The sequence below is a fragment of the Macaca mulatta genome, chromosome 4, assembly GCF_049350105.2.
Source record: "Macaca mulatta isolate MMU2019108-1 chromosome 4, T2T-MMU8v2.0, whole genome shotgun sequence".
NCBI lineage: Eukaryota > Metazoa > Chordata > Mammalia > Primates > Cercopithecidae > Macaca > Macaca mulatta.
The window spans coordinates 120,069,093-120,089,066 of NC_133409.1; the positions used below are offsets into that span (position 1 = coordinate 120,069,093).

General features: G+C 35.7%; 1 protein-coding gene across 3 annotated transcripts in view; it reads left to right on the forward strand.

Annotated features, from left to right (window-relative positions):
• EYS (EGF-like photoreceptor maintenance factor) overlaps window positions 1-19,974 on the forward strand; it is a 1,786,799-nt gene that overhangs the window by 84,403 nt on the left and 1,682,422 nt on the right. For all 3 annotated transcript variants that reach the window (XM_078001263.1, XM_078001264.1, XM_078001265.1), the window contains exons 3-4: window positions 9,566-9,759; window positions 11,598-11,725. In XM_078001263.1, coding sequence (XP_077857389.1) covers window positions 9,566-9,759; window positions 11,598-11,725 — 322 coding nt within the window. The remainder of the gene's footprint in view (window positions 1-9,565; window positions 9,760-11,597; window positions 11,726-19,974) is intronic.

Below are 19,974 nucleotides of genomic sequence, written 5' to 3' on the forward strand. Positions count from 1 at the left end.
TGGTATGTTTTTCCATTTGTTTGTGTCCTCTTTTATTTTGCTGAGGAGTGGTTTGTAGTTCTCCTTGAAGAGGTCCTTTACATCCCTTGTAAGTTGGATTCCTAGGTATTTTATTCTCTTTGAAGCTATTGTGAATGGGAGTTCATTCATCATTTGGCTCTCTGTTTGTCTGTTACTGGTGTATTAGAAGGCTTGTGATTTTATTTTGTATCCTGAGACTTTGCTGAAGTTGCTTATCAGCTTAAGAAGATTTTGGGCTCAGATTGTGGGGTTTTCTAAATATACAATCATGTCATCTGTAAACAGGGACAATTTGACTTCTTTTTTCCTAACTGAATACCCTTGATTTCTTTCTCTTGCCTGATTACCCTAGCCAGAACTTCCAACACGATGTTGAATAGGAGTGGTGAGAGAGGTCATCCCTGTCTTGTGCCAGTTTTCAAGGGGAATGCTTCTGGTTTTTGTCCATTCAGTATGATATTGGCTGTGGGTTTGTCATAAATAGCTCTTATTATTTTGTGATACATTCCATCAATACCGAATTTTTTGAGAGTTTTTAGCATGAAGGGCTGTTGAATTTTGTCAAAGGCCTTTTCTACATCTATTGAAATAATCACGTGGTTTTTGTCTTTGGTTCCATTTATATGCTGGATTACGTTTATTGATTTCCGTATGTTGAACCAGCCTTGCATCCCAGGGATGAAGCCCATTTGATCATTGTTGATAAGCTTTTTGATGTGCTGCTGGATTCGGTTTGCCAGTATTTTATTGAGGATTTTTGCATCAATGTTCATCAGGAATATTAGTCTAAAATTCTCTTTTTGTGTTGTATCTCTGTCAGGCTTTGGTATCAGGATGATGTTGGCCTCATAAAATGAGTTAGGGAGGATTCCCTCTTTTTCTATTGATTGAAATAGTTTCAGAAGGAACAGTACCCAATCCTCTTTGTACCTCTGCAAGAATTTGGCTGTGAATCTGTCTGGTCCTGGAATTTTTTTTGTTGGTAGGCTATTAATTATTGCCTCAATTTCAGAGCCTACTATTGGTCTATTCAGGGATTCAACTTCTTCCTGATTTAGTCTTCGGAGAGTGTAAGTGTCCAGGAAATTATCCATTTCTTCTAGGTTTTATAGTTTATTTGCATAGAGGTGTTTATAGTATGACAGTTTGCATTTCTGTGGGGTCAGTGGTGATATCCCCTTTATCATTTTTTATTGTGTCTATTTGATTTTTCTCTCTTTTCTTCTTTATTAGTCTTGCTAGCAGTCTGTCAATTTTATTGATCTTTGCAGAAAACCAGCTCCTGGATTCATTGATTTTTTGAAGGTATTTTTTGTGTCTCTATCTCCTTCAATTCTGCTCTGATCTTAGTTATTTCTTGCCTTCTGCTAGCTTTGGAATGTGTTTGCTCTTGCTTCTCTAGTTCTTTTCATTGTGATGTAAGGGTGTCAATTTTAGATCTTTCCTGCTTTCTCCTGTGGGCATTTAGTGCTGTAAATTTTCCTCTACACACTTCTTTAAATGTGTCCCAGAGATTCTGGTATGTTGTATCTTTGTTCTCATTGGTTTCAAAGAACATCATTATTTCTGCCTTCATTTCGTTATGTACTCAGTAGTCATTCAGGAGCAGCTTGTTCAGTTTCCATGGAGTTGAGTGGTTTTGATTGAGTTTCTTTTTCCTGAGTTCTACTTTGATTGCACTGTGGTCTGAGAGACAATTTATTATGCTTTCTGTTATTTTTCATTTGCTGAGGAGTGCTTTACTTCCAACTATGTGGTCAATTTTGGAATAAGTGTGATGTGGTGCTGAGAAGAATGTATATTCTGTGGATTTGGTGTGGAGAGTTCTATAGATATATATTAGGTCCGCTTTGTGAAGAGTTGAGTTCAATTCCTGGATATCCTTGTTAACTTTCTGTCTCATTGATCTGTCTAATGTTGACAGTGGGGTGTTAAAGTCTCCCATTTTTATTGTATGCGAGTCTAAGTCTCTTTGTAAATCTCTAAGGACTTGCTTTATCAATCTGGGTGCTCCTGTTTGGGTGCATATATATTTAGGATAGTTAACTCTTCCTGATGAATTTATCCCTTTACCATTATATAATGGCCTTCTTTGTCTCTTTTGATCTTTGTTGGTGTAAAGTCTGTTTTATCAGAGACTAGGATTGCAACCCCTGCTCTTTTTTATTTTCTATTTGCTTGGTAGATCTTCCTCCATCCCTTTATTTTGAGCCTATGTGTGTCTCTGCATGTGAGATGGGTCTCCTGAATATAGCAAACTGATAGGTCTTGACTCTTTATCCAATTTGCCCGTCTGTGTCTTTTAATTAGACAATTTAGTCCATTTACATTTAAGGTTAATATTGTTATGTGTGAACTTGATCCTGCCATTATGATATTAGCTGGATATTTTGCTTGTTAGTTGATGCAATTTCTTCCTAGCCTTGATGGATTTTACATTTTGGCATGTTTTTGCAATGGCTGGTAACTGTTCGTCCTTTCCATGTTTAGTGCTTCCTTCAGTATCTCTTGCAGGGCAGTCCTGGTGGTAAAAAAATCTCTAAGCATTTGCTTGTCTGTAAAGGATTTTATTTCTCCTTCACTTATGAAACTTAGTTTGGCTGGATATGAAATTCTGGGTTGAAAATTCTTTAAGAATGTTGAATATTGGCCCCCACTCTCTTCTGACGTGGAGAGTTTCTGCCGAGAGATCTGCTGTTAGTCTGATGGGCTTCCCTTTGTGGGTAATCCGACCTTTCTCTCTGGCTGCCCTTAGCATTTTTTTTCTTCATTTCAACTTTGGTGCATCTGACAATTATGTGTCTTGGAGTTGCTCTTCTCGAGGAGTATCTTTGTGGTGTTCTCTGTATTTCCTGAATTTGAATGTGACCTGCCTTACTAGATTGGGGAAGTTCTCCTGGATGATATCCTGCAGAGTGTTTTCCAACTTGGTTCCATTTTCCCCGTCACTTTCAGGCACACCAATCAGATGTAGATTTGTTTTTTTCACATAATCCCATACTTCTTGGAGGCTCTGTTCATTTCTTTTTACTCTTTTTTTCCCACACTTCTCTTCTCACTTCATTTCATTCATTTGATCTTCAATCGCTGATACTCTTTCTTCCAGTTAATTGAGTTGGCTAGAGAAGCTTGTGCACTTCTCATGTAGTTCTCGTGTTTTGGTTTTCATCTCTATCAGTTCTTTTAAAGTTTTCTCTGTAGTTATTCATTCATCCATTCTTTTTTCAAGTTTCTTAGTTTATTTGCACTGGTTACATAGTTCCTCCTTTAGCTCTGAGAAGTTTGATCGACTGAAGCCTTCTTCTCTCAATTCATCAAAGTCATTCTCTGTCCAGCTTTCATTGCTGGTGATGAGCTGTGTTCCCTTTGAGGGTCAGATGGGCTCTGATTTTTGAATTTCCAATTTTTCTGCACTGCTTTTACCCCATTTTTGTGGTTTTATCTACCTTTGGTCTTTGATGATGGTGATGTACTAATGGGGTTTTGGTGTGGGTGTCCTTTCTGTTTGTTAGATTTCCTTCTAATAGTCAGGACCCTCAGCTGTAGGTCTGTTGGAGTTTGCTTGAGGTCCACTCCAGACCCTTTTTGCCTGTGTATCAGCAGCAGAGGCTGCAGAAGATAGAATATTGCTGAGCAGCCAATGTTGCTGTCTGATTCTGGCTCTGGAAGCTTCGTTTTAGGGGTGTACCCTGCTGTGTGAGGTGTGAGGTGTCAATCTCCACCTAGTGGAGGATGTCTCCCAGTCAGGCTACTCAGGGATCAGGGACCCAATTGAGCATGCAGTCTGTCCGTTCTCAGATCTCAGCCTCCATGCTGGGAGATCCACTGCTCTCTTCAAAGCTGTCAGACAGGGGCATTTACCTCTGCCAAGGTTTCTGCTGCTTTTTGGTTAGCTATGCCCTATCCCCAAAGGTGGAGTCTACAGAGGCAGGCCGGTCTCCTTGAGCTGTGGTGGGCTCCACCCAGTTTGAGCTTCCTGGAGGCTTTGTTTACCTACTTAAGCCCAGCAATGGTGGGCACCCCTCCCCCAGCCTCACTGCCACCTCACAGTCAGATCTCAGACTGCTGTGCTAGCAATGAGGGAGGCTCTGTGGGCATGGGACCCTCTGGGCCAGGTGTGGGATATAATCTCCTGCTGTGCCGTTTGCTAAGACTCTTGGTAAAGTGCCGTATTAGGGTGGGAGTTACCTGATTTTCCAGGTGTTGTGTGTCTCAATTTCCTTTGGCTAGGAAAAGGAATTCCCTTCTCCCTTGTGCTTCCCAGGTGAGGTGATGTCTCACCCTACTTCAGCTCTTGCTGGACGGGCTGCACCCGCAGATCAGCGCCAACTGTCCGACATGCCCCAGTGAGATGGACCCGGTACCTCAGTTGAAAATGCAGAAATCGCCCGTCTTCTGTGTTGCTCACGCTGGGAGCTGCAGGCCTGAGCTGTTCCTATTCGGTCATCTTGGGTGCACCCCCCAGTATAATTTCAAGTATTATTTATGTCTAATTAAGTACCACTAAATATCTAATCAAATATCATCAATATTTGATTATTTAAAAGGAATACATTATGGCAGTGTATCCTAACATGGAGAAATACATATTTACTCTTTGTATGATCAAAATAAATACTTAGATATTAATAAATATCCCCAAATTAAAGGTTGAGTTGTTTTAAAATAATAATGTCTATGTTGTGGAGGCTGAACATTTTATACTGCCTTTATGCCTGTCTGTTTTAGAAACCGACACACAATCCAAAATCCAAATGAATTAATATTATATAATCTAAGCAGTATTTTCTGGCTAGTAATTTGTTGTAAATAACTTAATATTTTGTAGATAAGTATTTCTTTATGCTCCTGTTCACATAGTAATAATTGAGTTGGGTATAAGAAATTTTTCCAATAAATATGTTGTTTACTAAAAAGTCTTGCATTATATAGTAATTTGGATGAAAATGATTATAAACTTGAATTACAAATACCTTAAATTTCAAAGTCCATGTATATCTTTTTTAGCTGGGAGTCAGATATCTCCCTTTTCAGTTTTTTCTAACACGTATCAATTGTCCAAAGCCTTACTCAAGCTAGGAGGAGCAAAAGAATAAATTTTGTCTTCAAAATCTAGGATTTCACAGAGATGGCAAGGCCTGTCAGCCTACTACTGCAGTTACATTTTAATGCCACTATGGTGTACCTAATGACAGCAGATTGAACAGATTGACAAGTGTATTTTAACTGTGAAGTGAAACACATGCTGATCTGAGTTCTATAAAATTTGCAGTGGGTACTCCAGGCTTGGGCCTTAATAGTACTAGTTTGCTAACTCTATTCACATGATCTTAGTAGAGCAGGAACGAGGGTGAGGCAAGTGACTTGCCTAGGAAATAAAGTTTAAAGAGGTACTTGCTTTCACATCCCTTCAAGTGCCAAACCTCACTGTACAACTGTGATGTTGATAGATAGTGTATCAACACATAGGTATGGCAAGAAAATTAGTCTTAATAAATCTAAAGGAATACAAAAAATATCATATATGTTCCTCAACCCTCACAAAACTAAATAGAAATCAACAACATAATTGTTTCTAGAAATCTTAACGTATCTGGAAATTATTATAAACAATAAATTTCTGAAATAACTTGAGAGTAAAGAAGAAAAAGAAGGCCGAGCGTGGTGGCTCAAGCCTGTAATCCCAGCACTTTGGGAGGCCGAGACGGGTGGATCATCAGGTCAGGAGATAGAGACCATCCTGGCTAACACGGTGAAACCCCGTCTCTACTAAAAAAAATACAAAAAACTAGCTGGGCGAGGTGGCGGGTGCCTGTAGTCCCAGCTACTCCGGAGGCTGAGGCAGGAGAATGGCGTGAACCTGGGAGGCGGAGCTTGCAGTGAGCTGAGATCCGGCCACTGCACTCCAGCCTGGGCGACAGAGCCAGATTCCGTCTCAAAAAACAAAGAAGAGAAAGAATAATATGGAAGCATATGAAAAGTTATGAAATGTAACTAAAACAGTGCTTAGCTAAAACAGTGCTTATACTGTGCCTAAGCACTTATAACAGTGCTTATAGTCCCAAGTTTCTACACCAGAAAAAGAACTCTCAAATCAATATTTTAAGCTTCAGCCTTAAATAAATGGAAAAAAGAACACATTAAATGAAAAGCATACAAACGAAAGAGAACAGTCAGATTTGTACAGAAATCATTAAAACTTCTTAGAGAAAATCAATGAAACAAAAAATTGATTTTTGAGGAAAACAAAATGGACAAATCTTTAGTCGGAATGAACAAGGAAAAAATAGAAGGAAAGACACAAGTAAATAAAGCAAGCTTTGAAAGTGAGGACTCATTAATGACCACTCAAAATTTAAAAGATTATAAGGAGATAAGGTGAACAACATTAGGCCAACAAATGTGACGACTTAGATGAAATAAATAAATTCTTAAATATATGTAAATTACTAAAAATGCCTCAAGGAGAAATGGAAAATTCATATAGGCCTGCCAGATATTTAAGAGATTAGTACCAATTCTCACCAACTGGCACTAATCTCTTAAAAGAAGAGAAAAGGAAAAAGAGAAGAGAAAGGAACACTTCTGAAGTCATGCTATCAGGCCAGTATTACCCTCATACCAAAACCAAAGACAAAGCTGCCACAAGAAAACTAAAGACCAATATCGCTTATGAATAAAGATAGAAAATCTCAGCCAAAATATGAGAAAATTGAATCCAATCACATTTAAAAATATTTTTCTATCCTGATAAAGTACAATTTTTCCCAGGATTGAAGATAATTTTGATATCTGAAAGTCAATTAATGTAATATACCATATTAATATAATAAAGGACAAAGCCTACATAATCATCACAATAGTTGCAGGAAAAGCATATTACAAAATCTAACACCTGTTCATTATAAAAACTCTCAACATATTAGAAATAGAAAAACAATCTTTCAGCCTGATGAAAAGCATCTATGACAAATGTCTAGGGAACATCATCCTAAAGGTGTCAGGATGACAGCTTTTCTCTTTCTCCGAAGAATTAGGAAACAAGACAATGATATCTACTTTCACCATTTCTATTTAACACTGGAACATAGGAGGTTCCAGGCTATTTGTTAGACACACACACACACACACACACACACACACACACACACACACGGACATATTGGTTGAAAGGAAAGCAGTAAAACTGTCTTTATTCACAAATTACATAATCTAATATGTAGAAAATCCTAAGGAATCCCCCTAGTAACCGGGTTTATAAAGTTTTCAGATTACAAGCTAATATACACAAGTCATTTGCCTTTCTCTATATATTAAAAACAATATTTCAAGGCTGGGTGTGGTGGCTCACACCTGTAATCCCAGCACTTTGGGAGGCCGAGGCGGGCAGATCACAGGTCAGGAGTTCGAGACCAGCCTGGCCAACATAGTGAAACCCCATCTCTACTAAAAATACAAAAATTACCCAGGCATGGTGGTGCATGCCTGTGGTCCCAGCTACTTGGGAGGCTGAGGCAGGAGAATCACTTGAACGCAGGAGGCTGAGGTTGTGGTGAGCTGAGATCGCGCCACTGCACTCCAGCCTGGGTAACACAGTGAGACTCTGACTGAAAAAAATAAATAAATAAAAATAAAATTCAAAAATAAAATTAAGAAAGCAATTCTAGTTACAAGACCATCAAAATGCTTAGATATGAATTTAACAAATAAATGCAAGACTTTAACTTAAAGCTATGCAACAATGTTGAGAAAATTGCAAGAATAGTAAAAAAGATGGAGATACGTTGCATATTCATTGATTGGAATTCAATCTTGTCAGGATGGAAATTTTTCCCAATTTTATCTATTGATTTAATAAAATTCCTAATAATATTCGAGCAGGCTTTGTGTAGAAATTGACAAGCTCATAGAAAAATTTATAGGAAGCTACAAAAACAATCCATAGCATAGCTAAAATGATTTTTGGAAAAAAAGAAGGAAAGGTTGAATGACTACCCAATTTCAAAACCTACCATATAGCTATATGCATTATGTATTTTTCTGGTCAGTGGATTATTGCACATAAAAAGGCATATAAATCAGGAAAAAATAATTGATATGCCAGAAATCAACTTTCATATTTATCATAGGTCAGTTTTAACAGTCGCTAAACAAACAAACAAATGAGGAAAGGACAGTCTTAAAAGAAAAAAGTGTCATAACAATTCTATGTGTATATGTGAACCACATAATCTAAATAATTATCCCACATCATATAAAAAATAAATCAAATGGATTAGGAATCTAAACAGAGGAGCTGAAATTATAAAATATATTAAAATTATAAAATATATTAAAATTTTAAAATATATTAAAATGTCTTCATGACCTTGGGTTAGGCAAAATATTATTAGACACCAATTATATGACACCAAAAGATATGATATAAAAATGACAAAATGGACTTAATTAAATAAAGGAAAAGTTAATAAATTGGGTTTCATTCAATAAAAACTTTTGCTATCCAAATGTCAACAAGTGAGAAAATGGAGAGGCAAGGCAAGGAGAAAATACTTTCAAGTATTTTCATAAAGGACTTTTATTCAATATATACAAAGAACCCACTCAAAGAATGTTCTGAATCATAAGAAAGCTGATAGCTCAATTTAAAAATAGTTAATAGATTTAAATAGACATGTCATTTTTGAAGATACACACATGAGTAATACACATACCAGAAGATGCTCAAAATAATTAGTCATTAGTGAATGCAAATTGAAGCCACAGTGAGATACAATTGTACATTCACTAGAATGACTACAATAAAGAAAACGGACAATATCAAATCTTGGCAAGAATGTGGAGAAACATAAATCTGACACATTGCTGATGAGAATGTTAATATGGCACAGCTAGTTTGGAAAACAGGTTAGCAGTTTCCTAAAATGTTAAACATGAATATTCCATAAAATCCAGCAATTCCACTCCTGGGAATCTTTTCAAGAAATATGAAAATATCTATTCCCTCAAATAATTGTATATGAATTCATGATTCATAGGAACCAAAAATTGAAAACAGATGTCCACTGAAGGATGAATGGATTAACAAAATGTTGTGTATATTGTGAATTATTCTTTAGCAATATAAAGTACCAACTACTCATACATGATACAATATGAAAATTCTTTTTAAAAAATGCTGTGCAAAAGAAGTCAATCACAAAAGACCACATACTCCATCATACCTTTCTAATGAAATGCCTGGAAGTGGGTTTGGGTACAAAGATTGACAACAACAGAGCTCTTCTCTGGGTAATGGAATTTTGCTAAAACTGCATTCTGATGATGCTTGAGTAGCTCTATACATTTGCAAAATTTATTGAATTGTAGAATTGCAGTGAATGAATTTTATAATATATAACTTACACTGCAATAAATTTGTTAAAGAAAAATATTTCATGAACTCTAGAGAAATTTTCTAGAATGTTTTGCTACATACCTATGTTCATTTCTTCTTTCCTTCCTTCCTTTTCTTTTATGTCTTTCTTGTGTGTGATTTTTTAAGGTCCATTCTGTGAGGTGTCAACAAAACCTTGTGTTTCTCTGCTCTGTTGGAAAAGAGGAATTTGCCCAAATAGCAGCTCTGCTTACACTTATGAATGCCCAAAAGGATCTTCCAGCCAAAATGGTGAAACTGATGTCAGTGAGTGTTCATTAATACTGTGTGAGAATGGTACCGACGGCATCAAAATATCAAATGTAAGTCTCAATCTAACATACAAGTGAGTGGTTTCAATTTTTTTTTTACTATTACCAAGCAATTTGAAAAGAATAAATAATTAGAATTCTCAATAAGGTAGTTTAATTGTTAAACTCAGAAAAGCAAGACTAATCTACTTATTTTAGTTTTTCCTATTTATATAGGAAAAAATTTGCTCTTCCATTGGTATTCTGCCTTTTAAAAGAATATAAATTTGTATACTCTTCATTTTTACTTACTGCATTTTGTTCATCTTTTAGTTATTCAATATTGTTATACTTTAACTTTTCATTTTAACATTTGAATAAATAAGAGTAGGAAATATTTTGTTAGCAGTTCTCACAAATTACTGTCTTTCAATTTAGACTCATATTTATGATTAACTCTTTAAAGAAATTTAAGAGTTTATTTTTCCAACCTCCTGAACGTTTTGTTACTAACACTCTGAAAAGAATTTTTTTTCCCTGGAGAACTGTCTATTTTATCAAAAAAAAATTGCTGAACTTTTGCTGAGAAGAATTAGTTAAATTATATAGAACATAATATACAGATAAAAGCTTATAGAAGAACATTTTTTACTCCACCTGAAATTACTTCTACCATGCGCAAAGATTTGTTACCAATGTACAATATACTAGACCCAAATATTTGGAGATACAGGGGCAAAGAGCAATAATACATGCTTCTTCTAAAAATCAAGGAAACTATTATTGTAGTAGGCAGACTATGCCCCTCATCCTGCACCAAAAGATAAAATAAAAATAAAATGAATAAACATGTCTATGCACTAATCCTGGGAATATGTGCCTGTGCTATGTTACCCAGCAAGAGGAAATTAAGATTGCAGATGGAATAAAGGCTGCTAATCAGCTGATGTTATCCTGGATTATTTGGGTGGATCCAGTGTAATCACAAGGGTCCTTTAAAATAGAGGAGAGAGATGGAAGAATCAGAGTCAAAGGGAGATTCGATGATGTAATGAGGCTGGTTTTAAACATGGAGGAAGGGACCATAAAAAAAAAAAAAATGAATGCAGCTTCTAGAATAAGCTGGAAAAGTGAGGGGAACATTTTCCTGCAGAGCCTACAGAAGGGACACAGCAGACATCTTGGTTTTAGCCTTCTGAAACTTTTCAGACTTATGACCTCTGGAACTCTAAGAAAATGATTTGTTGTTGTTGTTGTTGCTTTAAGCTACTAAGTTTGTAATAATTTGCTATATAAATAAAAAGTTGTTATATAAATAAAAAACTAGTACAATAATCTATGAAGAACTATTAATAGTATCATTTAAAATGTTTTGCTTTTAAACTTGAAAATAATGAACAATTGAACACATTCTTTAACTTTACTAGTTAAAGGAATCTTAAGACGTGACTTTTAACGGATGTGTGCTTAACTATTAATTCATATAAGTACTTTAATTCTATTTTCCTTCTTAGCCACAACCCTAAACATGATTTCTCCATGTGGCCTGAACTTCCTGAGAGCATGGTGGCTGGGTTCAAAGAGCAAGAAACCTAAGATAATTAGATAGAATCTATATGGCGTTTAAAGCATCCTTTCATCCATGGTCACAATCCTGCTTACATTCAAGAGGAAGGGAATGTAGACCCTGACTCATAATAGAGGAGTTTTGATTTCACATAGCAGGAAGACTGTGTGAGATGGGAGAAGGTGTTGTGACATTTTGGAAAATAGAATCTGCCACAATGTTGACAGATAATTTCTACTCCAAGTTCATGAAAATAGTTTTAGCCCTTCTCCAGGTAAGAACCCATTCATTACCTTTAAAATATCCAAACTACTTTGTAAAAATGTTTTTTAATCTTTCGTAGGATGTTATGTGCATCTGTTCACCAATATTTACAGATTTGCTTTGTAAGAGCTTTCAAACATCATGTGAGTCATTTCCTTTGAAGAATAATGCTACATTTAAGAAATGTGAAAAAGATTATCATTGCAGGTATAATTAATTTTCCGTTTATTTTTAATATAAAATATATGGATTTTTAAATCATGTGAATAAAAATATAATGATGTTCTGGTTTTAACCCTAACTTTTACTTAATTATATATAATATTCTATTTTAATTTAAAGTAAAATTTTGTTCCATGTTTTGGGTTAATTGTTATGGTATTAATTTAAAATAAATATTTGAGAAATTATCAAGCATAGTTTAGGTGTACGGTTATAAAACAAATACTTTGTTTCATAATGGAGGTTTTAATATAACCAAATAATAATTGAAGGTCTAGAAAGAAAAGAGAGATGTATGTCTCCATAGCATTATTTCTATTATACACATAGTGTTGAAATATTTTAAAATAATAGAATAACTATTTCTTCCTGTATTTCACAGACCTCAGCAGATAGATATTAGTTAGGGTCTTTAGGCAGACTTTTAGGAATTCATTATTTCTTTAAGTAATAATTTTCCACAGATTACTCATTTATAAATGGCAGAAGTGACCTAAATATCTGGGCATATAATTTAGTCAATTTTAAATAGCTTTATAGACATTTTCTCACATCATTAAGAAATACAATTTGTACCCTTCACACTTGCTTGACTTTTATCTGGCTGCTTAAAGTAAATTCTGTTGGGCATTATTGAAAAGCAGTAAGTAGCCTCAAAATTTTAGAATAATTCATAAAAGCAGAAAATTAACATGTGGGGTACAGAATAGCCTTGGAACACACTGAAAAGAAACTTAGAATATGCATCCACTTCACACTGTACAATACTTTAATCTATTTCAAAGGAATCCAAATTTAAAGGTTTTTTTTTTTTTTAACCTTTTGAAATGTGACTTTTTCAAAAGAAATGACAATAAACCTCATCATTATATCAAGATACTGAAAACTCTAACCCATTCGGTCAAATTTTTGCATACCTTCAATCGTGTATTAATTCATCAGTAAACCTAAATGCTATCCCTTTAAAAACATTTACTTTTAATTTACAATTCTATTTCTATGCCTTAATATGCTAGTATATTAGTGAATGTACTTAGAAAAGTGATCAACTTAAAAAACATACAAACAAAAAAAAACCAGACACATCTCCTCTACAAACATAAAACTGACTGATTAGAAAGAAAATTGCTAACTCTGGCTCAGGTGAAATAATTGAGATATAATAAATATTAATTAAGTGTGAAGTTGAAAAATAATGACAGGAAATTAATCCTGAAATCTATTTTTCTGTTCTCATATGAGTCAAAGAATATTAGTGAATATAATAATAAATAAAAACGACTTGACTTCAATGCTTTTATGTTAAGGATTTATCTGTGTGTTACTAACTTATGAGGTATGTTTTCTGAGGTCAGTGACTCTAACACTTTGAAATTAGAACTTCTTGAAGAGCTAAAGTACCAATGGTTGTTCCTTGTCTCTAGTGTTTATAATTTAATAGGTCTGGAATGAGGATTGCAAATGTACCTTTCCAACAAAGTCGTAAGTGATGCTGATGCTCCTGATCTAGAGACGCCATACTTTGAGAACTGTTAGTCAAGATGAGCTTGGCCTTAAACAGCATCAATGTGGGAAATTGTCTTATACCTTCCACCTAGTTTAACTATTCTTTTCTACTGAAGTTTTGCTCTTCTGAATTTGGGAGAAAAAATATGTGTTAAGGTGAAAAGGAGTCAAATGTGGAAAGGAGAAGAATAGAGTGATTATGATGATATTAGTTTCCTACCTGAATATATGCTATTGATCTAAATTTATATGGGTAGATGAGAGAGAAACTGAAGCAGAATTACCTCCTTGAGAAAGACAGTGAAACATTGGTTATGGAAATTTTTATTTGGTACCTAGTAACTTAAAGCAATACAATTAGAAATAAATTAATTTTCTCCTGTAGTTAAAAATCAGAAAATTCCTTACCACCTAGAAGACTGAAAGCTTTAGATGTCTATGGGAAGTTAGCATAAAAATGTTATTATTATGAGCAGAAAGAGTTGTAAAGTATCAAAAGTGGCAAAGCTGGGAGCAGGTAGCACACAAGTAGAGCCTGATAGGAAAGGAAAAGGAATAATTGATGTCTTGGAGGTATCAGACAGATTGAATACAATTTTGGCAACTCTCTTAAATTACAGAAGAATGATTTGATTGTTTATGTAATACTTTGGATAATAATTTGAAAATAATATGGAGTTTGTGAAATACAACAATTGCAAAAAATGCAACAAATATTTAAAAAAGGATAGTTGACCAGTATTTGGGTGGTGGTTTAGCCATCCAAATACTAGGAATTCCTAGATAATTCCTCTAACTCTTCTCTAGCATTACTGCTCTCCATCTACAAAAGTGAGATAACTTTTTCACCCCCTACTTGCTTGTTTGGCCCTAGAAGGTAAATTTTTTCAAGGTATATTTGGCACTTTTGCAAGTTGATACTTTAACCATTTGGAAGAAAGTCTGCACTTAAGATTAACAATGAAACTCCTACTAGAGGTTTTAAAGGGAAATGAAAGTCACACTCTACAGTGACACTAAGAAACTGTGTTGCAGCATGTAATTGTGCAACTGGAGGTCATTTTGCAACCATGAAGTTCAGCAAGGAGACAAAGCCAAAACAGATATACATCTGAAAGGATTAAAAACAGAGCCAGAACAATGATCAATTTCTTTAGGAAGAAAGAACTGCCTATAGACAGTTTAACAATATGAGCCAATAATTCCCTGCATTGGGTTAGTCTGTTTGAGTTAGGATTATGTTATTTATAACTGAAAACTTTCCACGTAAATATGCTGAAATTCTTTACAAACCACTAAGTTAGATTACTCACGTATTGTAAATGGTTAATCTTTAGCCATACAAGTAGTTTTGTTGCGCACTAAATTATTAGTTATCTATTAAAAGAAAATCAAATATTTTTGTAATATTGCTGACTACTTTATGAAAATGATTTTGAATTACTAGAAAAACCTACTCTACTGTAAGATATTCAAGAAGAATGTGTTTTGTTCATTTTTGTATTTCTTTTTACTCTTTTTTCTCCACGCTTCTCTACTCACTTCATTTCATTCATTTGATCTTCAATCGCTGCTACTCTTTCTTCCAGTTAATTGAGTTGGCTACAGAAGCTTGTGCACTTGTCACGTAGTTCTCGTGTTAATGTTATGGTTTTCATCTCTATCAGTTCTTTTAAGGTCTTCTCTGCATTGATTACTCTAGTTATCCATTCATCCATTCTTTTTTCAAGGTTTTTAGTTTATTTGCACTGGTTACGTAGTTCCTCCTTTAGCTCTGAGAAGTTTGATCGACTGAAGCCTTCTTCTCTCAATTTGTCAAAGTCATTCTCCGTCCTGCTTTGTTCTGTTGCTGGCGATGAGCTGTGTTCCTTTGGAGGGGGAAATGTGCTCTGATTTTTTGAATTTCCAGTTTTTCTGCACTGCTTTTTCCCCATCTTTCTGGTTTTTATCTACCTTTGGTCTTTGATGATGGTGAAGCACTGATGGGGTTTTGGTGTGGGTGTCCTTTCTGTTTGTTAGATTTCCTTCTAATAGTCAGGACCCTCAGCTGTAGGTCTGTTGGAGTTTGCTTGAGGTCCACTCCAGACCCTTTTTGCCTGTGTATCAGCAGCAGAGGCTGCAGAAGATAGAATATTGCTGAGCAGCCAATGTTGCTGTCTGATTCTGGCTCTGGAAGCTTCGTGTCAGGGGTGTACCCCACTGTGTGAGGTGTGAGGTGTCAGTCTCCACCTAGTAGGGGAGGTCTCCCAGTCAGGCTACTCAGGGGTCAGGAACCCACTTGAGCATGCAGTCTGTCCGTTCTCAGATCTCAGCCTCCATGCTGGGAGATCCACTGCTCTCTTCAAAGCTGTCAGACAGGGGCATTTACCTCTGCCAAGGTTTCTGTTGCTTTTTGTTTAGCTATGCCCTGTCCCCAGAGGTGGAGTCTACAGAGGCAAGCCGGCCTCCTTGAGCTGTGGTGGGCTCCACCCAGTTCGAGCTTCCTGGAGGCTTTGTTTACCTACTTAAGCCCAGCAATGGTGGGCACCCCTCCCCCAGCTTCACTGCCACCTTGCAGTCAGATCTCAGACTGCTGTGCTAGCAATGAGGGAGGCTCCATGGGCATGGGACCCTCTGGGCAAGGTGTGGGATATAATCTCCTGGTATGCCATTTGCTAAGACTCTTGGTAAAGTGCAGTATTAGGGTGGGAGTTACCCCGATTTTCCAGGTGTTGTGTGTCTCAATTTCCTTTGGCTAGGAAAAGGAATTCCCTTCTCCCTTGCACTTCCCAAGTGAGGTGATGCCTCGCCCTGCTTCAGCTCTTTCTGGACGGGCTGCAACCACGGACCAGCGCCAACTGTTCGACACGCCCCAGTGAGATGGACCCTGTACCTCAGTTGAAAATGCAGAAATCTCCCGTTTTCTGGGTTGCTCACGCTGGGAGCTGCAGGCCTGAGCTGTTCCTATTCGGTCATCTTGGGTGCACCCCCCAGTATAATTTCAAGTAATATTTATGTCTAAATAAGTACCACTAAATATCTAATCAAATATCATCAATATTTGATTATTTAAAAGGAATACATTATGGCAGTGTATCATAACATGGAGAAATACATATTTACTTTTTGTATGATCAAAATAAATACTTAGATATTAATAAATATCCCCAAATTAAAGGCTGAGTTGTTTTCAAATAATAATGTCTATATTGTGGTGGCTGAACATTTTATACTGCCTTTATGCCTGTCTGTTTTAGAAACCGACACACAATCCAAAATCCAAATGAATTAATATTATATAATCTAAGCAGTGTTTTCTGGCTAGTAATTTGTGATAAATAGCTTACTATTTTGTAGATAAGTATTTTTTTATGCTCCTATTCACATAGTAAGAAATGAGTTGGGAATAAGAAATTTTTCCAATAAATATGTTGTTTACTAAAAAGTCTTGCATTATATAGTAATTTGGATGAAAATGATTATAAACTTGAATTACAAATACCTTAAATTTCGAAGTCCACGTATACCTTTTTAGCTGGGAGTCAGATATCTCCCTTTTCAGTTTTTTCTAACATTTATCAATTGTCCAAAGCCTTACTCAAGCTAAGAGGAGTAAAAGAATAAATTTTGTCTTCAAAATCTAAGAGTTCACAGAGATGGCAAGGCCTGTCAGCTGTGTTCCTTTGGATGGCAGCTTTGTTTACCTACTTAAGCCTCAGCAATGGCGGGCGCCCCTCTCCCAGCCTCGCTGCTGCCTTGCAGTTAGATCTCAGACTGCTGTGCTAGCAATGAGGGAGGCTCCATGGGCATGGGACCCTCTGGGGCAGGTGTGGGATATAATCTCCTGGTGTGCCCTTTGCTAAGACCCTTTGTAAAGCGCAGTATTAGGGTTGGAGTTACCCATTTTTCCAGGTGTTGTGTGTCTCAGTTTCCCTTGGCTAGGAAAAGGGATTCCCTTCCCCCTTGCACTTCCCAGGTGAGGTGATGCCTCGCCCTGCTTCAGCTCCCTGGTTGGGCGGCACCAGCTGACCAGCGCCGATTGTCCAGCACTCCCCAGTGAGATGAACCTGGTACCTCAGTTGAAAATGCAGAAATCACCTGTCTTCTGTGTCGCTCACGCTGGGAGCTGGAGGCTGGAGCTGTTCCTATTCAGCCATCTTGGACACGCCACCTCATTTTTGTATTTCTAAATTATTTTACTATGCTATGTATAGAATATTTTCTAACTAATTTATTTGATGCATTATGTAATTTATATGTAATAATTATTTTGTATCTTTATGATTGAAGTAGAAGGTCTTGACTTGGGCTGTGACATTAAATGACTAATTTATTTAATTTAAAGAATATTTATATATTTTTCAGAAACTTTCCTACTCTAAGTAAAACTCTTCTGCAACCATTAAAAAGACCAAAAAAATTTAAAGAGACAAGAAACTATTTTCATAAGAAACTTACATTCTAGTAGGCAGATACTGCTTTAAATGATCACTCTGACTCAATTTTATTGAATAGAGTGTTGGTGTATGTTCTCAATGGAAAGGAGACCACTTAGAAAACTACTGTGACTATGTAGCCCAGAGTTGGTGGTGACTGACACTGCCATCGAGATGACTTGTGATTATGGTAATTAAGGATCAGATATGGAATATATTTCTAAGAATAATTCAATCTTTTGCTGAAAGATTAGATGTGAAGTAACATAAATAAGTCAAGGGTAACTCTAAGGTTGTTTGCTCAATTGAAAGGTTGGGAAATAAACCTAAACAGTTTTCTAATACCATTTCCAAAATGGAAAAGTCTGTAGAAAAAAGGGCCTGGTTGTCAGAAGAGGAAAACAAGATGTCAGTTTTGAAAGCATTAGACAAGACACCTATAAGAGCCAAGTAGAGATACTGAAGTAGATATCAAGTATGTTTCCATTTTAGAGAAATTATCAGGGCTAAATATATAAATTTGGAAACCAGTGCCAGAGACATGACATTTAAAACCAGGAAACTTGCTGTGCAGAAACCTTCATTTTAATTATATTCAATTTTGGTCTATTTTTGTTTTTGTTGCATTTCCTTTTGATAACTTAGTCATTAATTATTTGCCTAGGCCAGTGTCTGGAAGAATTTCTCTTAGTGTTTTTTATTTATTTATTTATTTTCCTAGGATTTTTGTAATGACAGGTCTTATGTTTAAGTTTGTAATCTAACTTGAGTTAATTTTTGAATATGGTAAGAGATAGGGGTCTAGTTTTATTCTTCAGCATGTAATTCTTTATTTTTCCCAGCACTATTTATTGAATAGGATGTTCTTTCCCCAGTGTATATTTTTGTTGACTTTGTCAAAGATCAATTTGTTGTAGGTATGTGGTTCTCTATTCTGTTTCATGATTTTATGTGTCTATTTTTTATATCAATACCATGCTGTTTTGGTTACTGTAACCTTGTAGTATAATTTTAAGTCAACAGAATAAACAGACAACCTATAGAATAGGAGAAACATTTTCAAGGAAACCATCCATCGAAAGGCTAATATCCAGAATCTACAAGAAACTCAAGCACCTCAGTAAGGAAAAAATCAAATAACCCACTAAAAGTCAGCAAAAGGCATGAATAAATATTTTTTTATTTGAAGAAGACATACAAGCAGCCAACAAATATATAAAAAAAATGCTCAACATCTTTAATCATCAGATAAATACATAAAACCACAGTGAGATGCCATTTTACACCAATCAGAATGGTTATTACTAAAAAGTCAAGAAACAACAGATGTTGACAAGGATACAGAGAGAAGGGTATGCTTATACACTGTTGATAGAAAAATAAATGAGTACATCTCTATGGAAAACAGTAGGAAGATTTCTCAAAGAGCTAAAAATAGAACTACCATTTGATCCAGCAATCCTACTACTGGATATCTACCCAAAAGAAAACAAATCATTATATCAAAATAGCATCTGCACTATATGTTTATCACAGTACCATCCATAATAGCAAAGTCATGGAATCAGCCTAAGTGTCCATCAATGGATGACTGGATGAAAAACGACACACACACACACACACACACACACACACACACACCATGAAATACAACTTAGGCACCCAAAATAATAAAATCATATCTTTGTGTAGCATGGATGGAACTGGAGACCATTATCATAAATGAAATGACTCAGAACCAGAAAGTAAAAAGCCTAACTTTTCACTTAAAAGTGGGAACTAGACAATGGGTACACATTGGCATACAGGGTAGAATAATAGATATTGGAGATTCTAAAAGGTGGGATGGTAGGAGAGGGTGTAAGAATGAAATATGTACTATTGGGTAAAATGTTCACTATTTGGGTTATGGGTACACTAAAAGCCCAGACGTCACCACTATGTAATATATCCATGTTAAAATAACAAAAAACAAGCAAACAAACAAACAAACAAACACTACACTTGTAGTCCCTAAATGTAAAATAAATAAATAAATAAATAAATAAGTTAGCTTAGAAAAAATAGAAATCAAAACAGGTAACTCAATGAAATTACGTCACACTGAGCCCAGATAGGAACATGAGAAGGTTTTAGACTGAGACTTGGGACACTCATATTTGAGGGAGTTAATGGATTAGAATATGAGATTTAAAAGGACTCCATGAGTTAAGATGAGAAAAATACAGACAATTATTAGAGAAGCTAATAAACTGGCAACTAAGGAAAGTTCAAAATAGTTTATTTTTAGGTAGTAGTAGAAGTGGGTTGGGA